General features: G+C 43.2%; 2 protein-coding genes across 2 annotated transcripts; both read right to left on the bottom strand.

Annotated features, from left to right (window-relative positions):
• Positions 1 to 272: 272 nt before the first annotated feature.
• On the bottom strand, positions 273 to 5172 carry LOC110284913 (protocadherin beta-3). Its single transcript, XM_021150910.3, has one exon. The coding sequence runs from the start codon at positions 3252 to 3254 to the stop codon at positions 909 to 911; it is 2346 nt and encodes a 781-aa protein (XP_021006569.1). The 5' UTR covers positions 3255 to 5172; the 3' UTR covers positions 273 to 908.
• A 141-nt stretch (positions 5173 to 5313) lies between these two features.
• Positions 5314 to 9378, bottom strand: LOC110284902 (protocadherin beta-2). Its single transcript, XM_021150896.2, has one exon. It carries the CDS (start codon positions 9246 to 9248, stop codon positions 6849 to 6851), a length of 2400 nt encoding a protein of 799 aa, XP_021006555.1. The 5' UTR covers positions 9249 to 9378; the 3' UTR covers positions 5314 to 6848.
• Positions 9379 to 10224: the final 846 nt, after the last annotated feature.

Below are 10224 nucleotides of genomic sequence, written 5' to 3'. Positions count from 1 at the left end.
CACATATCAGAAGAAATTTCCTCTTTTGAAAGGTAGAGGGAGCAAAGAGATCCCAAGAAAATACAGTCTGTCACTTCCACCCCGTGGTAAAGGAAGGAAGGAGAAAGAGAAAGTTGATACCCTCAAGAGTCCTCAACTAACTTACAAAAAGTTGCTTCATAATTCCGTTTCTGATATTTCTTTTTAAAAGGATTGTGTCAAACCAGTGGTTTAACGGACTGGCTTCACAAAAAATGAAGATCAAGCATATGATATTTTCTCTTTAATTTTTATTGTATATTAGTCATTTGAGACGTTTAATCTTACTACTTATGGTATGCCTTTGAACAAATGAACATAACAATCTTTTGGATACACGGTGCTCACAACAGAACAGGGCACAACTTCTGTGCACCGATGGTTTCAGGAAGCATGCTTTTATGTACAGTTTAGGAGAAAGAGGCTTGCCAGATTTTACAGCTCTCAGACTGCTTAACCTAAAAAGGCCAAGAACTCAATGAACTCAAAACAATGCAGCCTAAAAATACATAAAGTTATACGGTAAAGATATGTGCCACAAATACACACAATTTTAATTTTTCTTAAGTGCATTGAAAAGTTCCATACTGTTGTAAAGACATTCATTTCATTAACTGTTAGGATAATCATCGTTCAGCCATGCCTAAATAGAGAGAAAATGAATAGGCACAACTACAAAAATCCTAAGAAAAATCAGTATTAATAAGAACATAACAAGTTTAAAGCTATTTGGGATACCATGGCTTGAATTACTGGTAAAGAAAAAAAAATTGGGTAGTACAACTTCTTAAAAGAATAATTAGAATAAGAAGTTTACCAGGACCAAGAGAGGATAAACCACTTACAATTCTTAGCTGACTACAAAGCTACTCCTACAGTGCGAACTTCCCTTAACTTCTTTCAGATTCTTCCAGAAACAGGTTTGGTATCACCGGATTCAGGAATTTGAACTCACCAGTCCCAGCATCTCCTGTCAGACACACCTCATACTGGTAGCTCTGTGACAGGGTCCCCATACCGCTGACGTCCACCAGGTGGCCAGGAAAGTGTCCCTCAGGCACAGAGCAGCAAGCTGCTCTGGCCCTCCTGCACAGTCTCACCCCCACAAACAGCAGCACAGACAAGAGGAAGAGAGAAGACACAGATGCCAAGGCGATGACTAAGTACAACGTGAGCAAGTCCACGTCGTTTTGGACGGACTCGCGCGCCACCTCAGGCAAAGGCAGGTAGGGTTGAGAAAAGCCATCCACTAACAGCACATTCAGGGTGACACTTGCAGAGCGCGGAGGCTCTCCATTGTCCTTGACCAGTAACAGCAGCTTTTGCTTGAGCATATCGCGCTCGCTCAGCAGCCTGGCGGTGCGCACCTCGCCATTGTGAGCCCACACGCTGAACAACCCGGGCTCTGTGGACTTGAGCAGCTGGAATGACAGCCAGGCATTCTGGCCAGAGTCGCGGTCCACTGCCACCACCTTGGTGACCAGGTATCCAGGCTCCGCCGCCCTGGGCAGCAGCTCAGTGCAGGGCGCAGAAGCGTTCTGCAGTGGGTAGAGCACGAAGGGCGCATTGTCATTGTCATCCAGCACCACCACGCGCACCAGAGCCTGGCTGCTGAGTGCAGGTGAGCCTCGGTCTGTGGCACCCACGTGGAACTCGAAGGCCTGCAGGACCTCATAGTCCAGCGCCCTGAGCGCGAACAGCTGCCCGTTGTCAGCATTGATGGAGATGAGTGAATCGAGGACCAGCTGTGGGTCGTGGGGCGGCAGCAGCGAGTAGGTGATGTAGGCATTGGAGCCTGAGTCTGAGTCTGTGGCACTGATGGTGCCTATGTGCAGGGCAGGGCTGTTGTTCTCACGGACGAACATGGTGTAGGAGGTTTGGGTGAAGGTGGGGGCGTTGTCGTTGATGTCAGACACCTGCACTGTTATGGTGTGCTGGGTTGTGAGCCTGGGAGTGCCCAGGTCGGAGACTGTGATGGTGATGTTGTACTCAGCTCTGCTTTCTCTGTCCAAAGCCCCTTCGGACGCTATAGTATAGAAGTTCTCTACAGATGGTTTCAAGATGAAGGGGAGGTCGTTCTGGATGGAACATGTCACTCTTCTGTTGTCTCCAGAGTCTAAATCAGAAACACTGAAAACAGCCACCACAGTCTCTGCTGAATTCTCGGGGATAAGACTGTTAACTGATGACAGGGTCAGTTCTGGTGGGTTATCGTTCACATCAAGTACCTGAACTATGACTGTGCATTTCCCTGAAAGGCCTCCACCATCCTTGGCCTCTACGTCAACCTCATAGGTATTAATTGTTTCATAATCCAAACCCTTAAGTAGTTGTATATTACCAGTACTGGAGTTCAGTTGAAAAGTTTTGAGAATTTCTTCAGAAGCGTGAAAAAATACATATGATATTGCACCAAAATTCCCCATATCTAAGTCAGAGGCAGAGACAGTGGTAATGACAGAGCCAATAGGGCTTGTCTCTAAAATTTGAACCTCGTAGAGTGACTGTGTAAACTCTGGGGCATTATCATTTGTGTCTAAGACCAGGATATGGACCTGGGTAGTTCCAGAACGAGGCGGGGATCCTCCATCCAGGGCTGTGAGAGTTAAACTGATCTCTGACTGCTCTTCCCGATCCAGAGCTCTGTCTAGAACTAGTTCTGGATACTTCCTTCCATCCCTGCGACGTCGGGTGTGAACATGAAAATGAGACGTGGGAGAGACCGTGTAGTTCTGGAGTCCGTTTCTTCCCACATCCAGGTCCACCGCATTTCCCAAAGGAATTACTGTCCCAGGCACGGAGTTTTCCAGGACTTTCAGCTGCATTGCATTTTCAAAGAACTCCGGGGCATGGTCATTTACATCTATGACCTCGAGCTCATTTGTAATAAACTGCAAAGGATCATGCAGCAACACCTGAAAGTGCAGCACACAAGGCTCTGTCGAGCCGCACAGCTCCTCCCGGTCCAATTTCTCAACCAAGAGCAAATCTCCGGTCTGATGACTGAGCTGAAAATACTGTATGTTCCCTTTGGAGATAGCTTGAGCTCTCCTTTCAGCCAGTTCTTCTATACTAAGCCCCAGATCCTTTGCTAGATTGGCTATTACAAAGCCCTTCTCCTTTTCCTCCGCCACAGAATAGCGCCGAGACCTGGACCCAGCAAGAGACCCACCCAGAAAAACAAAGAGAAGCAAGACTTGCCTTTGTTTAAGAAAGCGTTCCTCTCTGGCCTCCATTGTATTTCTGCGGTGTATTTCCAAGGGCTTGTCACCAAGAGGGGCCTTATATCTCTCTGTGAAAAGCAAGGTCTTTTGGAGACAGCCTAACAACTAATGTTTTCCAGAGATTCAGATTTTCGTGCTTAAAAATCTACCCAGGTTCACACAAGCAGTGGTTTGACATCATCAGAGTCTCTGAGTACTGAGTGCACAACGTCTTAGTCAACAGCGCCACCATGCGTTCGTTTTCAGTATTAAATTCTGGTTTTGTCACTGGTTTTGATCTATGTCGTTTATTTCCCTTAATCAAATCTCTTGGCCCTACTGAAGGAGTTTCTTGTGCCACACAAGTTAAACATAAGCTAGGAAAGTATAATGGACTAAATGGAATTACCTGTCTCTAAAAGATCCCTTATTTAGATGATTTACATTACAAGCGCACACCTGCTAGGGTACTACCCTCATCTGTAATTACTACCTACAAGTTTTAAAATAATTTAAGTGATAACTTATCTCTCCTTTTGTGGTTTTCTTTATTTTGTAATATTTGTAAAATGTGTGAGTTGCAGTAATAGTAGGAGAAACATGAAAAGTGAAGGTGGTAAAATAAGACAGCTTATATCAATGACTGAAGATTCGTGATTTCGTCCACATTTTCATGCCCATGGAATACTTAAGAATGTTTCCTCTTCTTCCACAGGAATATAATAATATAATTATTAGCTTCATCTGTATTAATTTATTACCAGATAGTTATTTAATTTGTAGACATTATGCATATAATGATAGCAAGATCAGGTCTATAAATTTTAACAGGATGTACACATTTTAAGCATGCTCAAGCAGTGTGAAATGTGTGACAAAGGAAATGTGCTGTGCGCCAAACTTAATGGGGAGTAGTTATGAAAATTCTCTCCATAAGGCAAGAAGATTCTTGCCTTTAATGTGGACTGTGAAGGATCAGAAGCATAACAGGTGGCACAGCCTTCGAGAGAAAGTCTAGGTAATTTAGATAATAAAGGACATTCTACCAGAGTGCAGTGTTTCAAGAGCTTCAGAGATCAGTAAAGGAAAACCCAGAAGAAAAAAGTACTTGTATTTTATTCTACACAAAGGGAAGCTATTGTAAGGCTGTAGGCAGGCAAAATAATTGAAGCAATGCAGATACGATGTGTTCAATCTAGCTCGCTACATGAGTATCATGAGTGCAATGTACAGGCTCATTACTGAGTTTACTCCTACTATGAGTGACACTAAATCAAAGAACAGCAATATTTTGTTATTCTATTACATTATTTGACTTGATAATAACAGCAAGGTAGTTAATGATCATCGAAACAGTTGATGTCACTGGAAGTCACTTATCCAAGATCCCACACATGATGATGTGATTAACTAGAGACTTTTGATACTAAGATGGTCCTTTCTGTCACTGCCAATCTCAAAATGAGGTATTCAAATTCCATAAGCTCACCCAAATATGCATAAGGTTATGTCAAAATTAATATGTTGGAAAACATTAAGAATTAAATTTTCTATATCAGATGTGTCAAAAAATTCAACTGCAAGAAGTGAAGGAAGTTGGGGGAGTAACCTGGGAAACATAGAAGCGTATTCAAATTATAAAATTAAATACCAGAAATTCTGCATTCATTAAGCCAGTGGATAAGAGAGGAAACTTGAAGTAAGCATTAAGAGAGAAAAAGGAAAGATATGTTGAAAAAATAGTGATAATTGAATAATTTCAATTATCTATAGCAAGATCAGATTACTGGGTGTATGTCAGAGTATCTGGTTCCAGCAAAAGTTCTGTTAATTCAGCATCTCGACCTGTTTAATTATCATTATGTCACAACAATAACAATTCTTCTTTCAATCAAGGAGTCAAACATAGTAAGAACTTAGATATCCTGGTGTCTGTGCTAATCATGAAATGAATGGGAGCCACTCATAAACACAACTCAAAAACTTAAATTTTTAAACATTACGAGAGAGAGAGAGAGAGAGAGAGAGAGAGAGAGAGAGAGAGAGAGGAGAGAGAGAGTTTAAATCAGAGCACAGCTTTGAGGAGCTGGTTTTATACTTCCATAATGAAGTCTGGGGATGAAAGTCAGTTTTCTGGTTTGTTGACCAACTTATTTGACCAATTACAACCTTTTTATAAAAAAAGCATTAAAAAGTCTATGGTACAAAAGAGAGGAAAATAGAACAAGTCGGTCCAGAAAATTAATAAAAATGATAACGGACACTTCTTGTGGACTTACGGATACACACCTATTGTTTGTAGACGTATCGAGCCACATACCTTTCTCGTGACCTAATTCACTCCCCTCCTCCATTTTTGATAGTGGAATGCATAGCTACATACAAATTTTCTACATTGTTAAAAGATAAAAGCATAAGCTCTTGTCTATTGTTTATTGTATATTGCTCACTTATGATAAAGGTCCCAGGAGGTTAACTGAATAGGAATGCCAGTGCAGGATCAATGCCTGTGATCCCAACACTCTGGGTGTGGGAGGAACCTGCTACCATGATGAGATCTCATCTCAAAATAATCTTTAAGAAGTACTGAGTTTCAGCAGAAAGTGAGTTTCAGCAGAAGAATTTTGAAACATTATTTGAGATAAAACATTTTTAAAAATCACCATGCCCTTGAAAACCACTACGAGTGTATTCATTCACTACCCTTCCAATAGCATCCTATGATTTTGTCTGAATTTGTTTTGCATTTATAATTTGAACACTTTATTAAATCCAGCAATTGGGATTTCCAGAATTAAAAAAAAAAAACATAAGTTTTGTAGGCCGATTCTTTAAACTATGCATGTCCATAAACATGAGACTAGTGCTTCATACTAGACTTCATACTCATGAGAAGAGTTAACCATCGGCTCACAAGATACAAGTTACATTATTAACAGAATAAATGAACACAAATAGTCTAGACTGCAAATTATTACAACTCGAGTAATGAGATAAACTATTTTTAGACAGCATTTAAGAATAATCCAGGACTGGAGAAGTTAAAGTTAGGAGAAGATAGGTGGGCGGTGATGGCCCACACCTTTAATCCTAGCACTCGGGAGGCAGAGGCAGGTGGATTTCTGAGTTCGAGGCCAGCCTGGTCTACAGAGTGAGTTCCAGGACAGCCAGAGCTATACAGAGAAACCCTGTCTCGAAAAATCAAAATAAATAAAAAGTTAGAAGAAGATGCTCTAACTTATTTTTGCAGGGCATAGTGCCAGCAAAATCCAGCCCTCTGGAAGCAGGGGCTTGGGCATCTTTGTGAGTTAGAGACCAGCCTGATCTGCATAGTAAGTTCCAGGATTGCCAGGGTTACAAAGTGAGGACCCCCACCCAACGTTTTTTTTTTTTCTGAAAATACAACTTTCACATTGTAAGCCAAATAAAATTACAAGACTAAAATTGGAATACAAGCAAAATTTAGATTCCTTCTTCCACATACCTTCCTTTTAAAGAAATACCAGGAACATGCAAAGGATTGGAGTAAGATAGTTACTTTCAAAGAAGAGACAACTTCTGTTGACAAAGCAGTATAATTGGGCCAGGTTCTAGCTGAGACTAGACTCGGTATATCCTCACCAATATTTAACTGAATTCAAAACTATTCCTGTAACTAGGGTTTGTATCATTATCTGTCTCTGAACTCTGAAGGAGGAAATTGGGGATGATTGGTTTCAAGAACTTGAAATCTGGGGTGCCAGTATCTCCAGTCAGGCACACCTCATATTGGTAACTCTGGGACAGGGTTCCCGCGCCGCCAACATCTACCAGGTGGGCTGGAAAGTGGCCTTCGGGCATAGAGCAGCCACCCAGCGAGGTGGCTCTGGCCCTCCTGCACAGCCTCACCCCCACGAACAGCAGTACAGACAGGAGGAAGAGAGAAGATACAGAGGCCAAGGCAATGACCAGGTAGAGTGTTAGCATGTCCTCATCTTGGGCAGGGTCGCGGGACACCTCTGGCAGAGGAAGGTAGGGCTGAGAGAAGCCATCCACCACTAGCACCTGCAATGTGACGCTGGCAGAGCGCGGAGGCTCTCCATTGTCCTTCACCAGCAGCAGCAGCCTGTGCTTGGGTGCATCTCTCTCATTCAGCAGCCTGGTGGTGCGCACCTCACCATTGTGCGCCCACACGCTGAACAGTCCGGGCTCGGTGGCCTTGAGCAGCTGGAATGACAGCCAGGCATTCTGACCAGAGTCGCGGTCCACTGCCACTACCTTGGTGACTAGGTATCCGGGCTCCGCAGCCCTGGGCAGCAGCTCAGTGTAGGGCGCAGAAGAGTTCTGCAGCGGGTAGAGCACGAAGGGCGCATTATCATTGTCATCCAACACCACCACGCTCACCAGAGTCTGGCTGCTGAGTGCTGGCGATCCTCCATCTGTAGCGCCCACATGGAACTTGAAGGTCTGCTGGTCCTCATAGTCCAGCGCCCTGAGCGCGAACAGCTGCCCGTTGTCTGCATTGATGGAGACCAGGGAATGGAGGGCCAACTGCGGGTCTTGGGACGGCAGCAGCGAGTAGGTGATGTGGGCATTAGAGCCTGAGTCTGAGTCTGTGGCACTGATGGTGCCTATGTGCAGGGCGGGGCTGTTGTTTTCTCGGACAAATATGGTATAGGAGGTTTGCGTGAAGGCGGGGGCGTTGTCGTTGATGTCAGACACCTGCACTATTATGGTGTGCTGAGCTGTGAGCCTGGGTGTGCCCAGGTCTGAGACCATGATAGTGATGTTGTACTGTGATCTGGTCTCTCGATCCAGGGCTGTGTTTGTCATAAGAGTGTAAAAGTTCTCAAATGAGGGTTTTAGAATAAAAGGAAGATCTTCTTGGATGGAGCAAACCATTTTTCCATTGTCTCCAGAGTCAGAATCTGCAACACTGAACACAGCAATTACGGTTTCCGGGGCGTTTTCTGGGATGTGATTGGTAAATGTGGACATAGTCAGTTCTGGAGGGTTGTCATTCAAATCCATTACTTGAACAATCACCACACTGCTTCCAGAAAGTCCCCCACCATCTGTAGCCTGAACACATATTGTATATGCCTGGATGGATTCAAAATCCAGTGTCTTTACTAAAAGGATTTCTCCGGATGTTGCATTCATTCGAAACGTTTTCCGAATGTCTTCAGAGGCTTGGGAAAAGGCGTAAGCTATATTTCCATGGTCCCCAATGTCTAAATCCCTAGCAGAGACAGTAGCAACCTGGGATCCAACAGGACTGTTCTCTGGGACCTGAACCTCATAGCGAAGCTTTGAAAACGCCGGGGCATTGTCATTGATGTCTAAGACTTCAATAAGGATTTGGACGGTGCCAGACCTGGGTGGATTCCCACCATCTAGAGCTGTGAGTATTAATCTGATTTCAGATCGCTCCTCCCGATCCAGCACTTTGTCCAGAACCAGCTGTGGCAATACTGTGCCATCAGGACTGTTTTGTAGATTAAGATGAAAATAGAAATTGGGGCTGATTGTGTAAGTTTGGAGACCGTTGCTTCCTACATCTAAGTCTTGCGCACGTTCTATTAGGAAAGTGGTACCAGAAGCAGTACTTTCTGAAATTTTCAAAATTATTTCTTTGTCCAGAAAAACGGGAGAATGATCATTTATGTCCCTAATCTGTAGCTCAGCCTGAAAAATCTGCAAAGGATTTCCCAGTAACACCTGGAAAGGTACCACACAGGGTTCAGCAGGTCCGCACAGCTCCTCCCGGTCCAGTTTCTCCCTTAACAACAAATCTCCTGTTTGCCTATTGAATTCTAAGTTCAATTTTTTCCCTTTGGAAATGACTCGCGGTCCCCGTGCAGCGAGTTCCTCTACCTCCAGCCCCAGGTCCTTTAACAAATTTGCCACAAAAACACCGTTCTCTGCTTCCTCCTCCACCGAATAGCGCCTAATTGTGGACCCAGCCTGAGCTATGCCCAGCAAAACAAAGAACAGCAGGACTTGCCTTTTTTTCAGAATTTGCTCCATTTCCTCTCCAGCCTCCATCACTTTCTGCTCTCCCAGTCGTGGTTTCAGGTTGTTACTGACTTGCTCTGCAAATATCTTGTAGACACTGGGACAAGTCCAAAATCCCCAGGTCCAAGACTTTCCGGAACGAATGCCTTAGAAGGTTTCCTCTCCCCAACTCCTCCCTTTAGTGGTCTGGCTTCTGGAAGAAAGGCTGATCTCCGGTTCCTTCTATTTCTGAGGCTGCAGCGCCACCCTGCGTTCTTTTCGAGCATTGCTTTCTCCAAAACATTAACAATTCATGTTCATATTTAATGGCTATCTAAGTAGCAGATTTTCAATATATTAATGTCTTGTACGTGTTTTAAAGACTTTCATTGCTTCTACAATAGTATGTAAGGCGTGGACAAGGTACTTCAGTTTTTTTTCATAGATTTAGGAGGGTTTGAGAGAAATTAACTTTATGAAAGGGTGTCTAGCGTACCATAGATTTTTAACTAGGAAGTTCCCAGTATTTTTTCAGAACTTGGGGATGTCCACATTAGATTGTGGTTAGGTTACTACTCTCACATCAAACTCAACTGAAAATACTCAAGAGAAGACCAAGAAAAGCACAGAACCTATTGAGAATGTCCTAGTGGGTATAGATGTGTCCTGGCTTATCCTTCCTCTGCGCATTGCTTGAGACCCACATTTCCCCGAAATGAGACGTGACCAAGTCTCATAAAAATCTCCATGATCAGCTCATTTCTGCTTGTCAGTGTCTGTGTTTTCATTTTCCTTTCTAACAGATAATAAGGCTCTTATATATCTATAATCAAAGTGCTGCACCTGTTAAAGTTAATAAGCTCATAATAACAAATGCATAGTAAATATTTAAAAGTCCTTCATTATCCTTTTAAAAGTCTTTAAGGGATGGTTTATTAAATCAGAATTCAAAGTATATAATTTATTACTAAGTTTAAAAGTTATCTTTAAAAAAAAATAGCTCAGTAGAAAGAAATGAGCATTCTAG

Source organism: Mus caroli, unplaced genomic scaffold (genome assembly GCF_978045245.1).
Source record: "Mus caroli unplaced genomic scaffold, Mus_caroli_1 scaffold_19, whole genome shotgun sequence".
Taxonomy (NCBI): domain Eukaryota; kingdom Metazoa; phylum Chordata; class Mammalia; order Rodentia; family Muridae; genus Mus; species Mus caroli.
Note: the sequence above shows the minus strand (reverse complement) of the source record. Positions and strands in the feature narration are given on the sequence as shown.

Coding starts and splice junctions, on each gene's coding strand:
- LOC110284913 (XM_021150910.3), bottom strand. CDS start 3,254: ATGGAGGCCAGAGAGGAACGCTTTCTTAAACAAAGGCAAGTCTTGCTT.
- LOC110284902 (XM_021150896.2), bottom strand. CDS start 9,248: ATGGAGGCTGGAGAGGAAATGGAGCAAATTCTGAAAAAAAGGCAAGTC.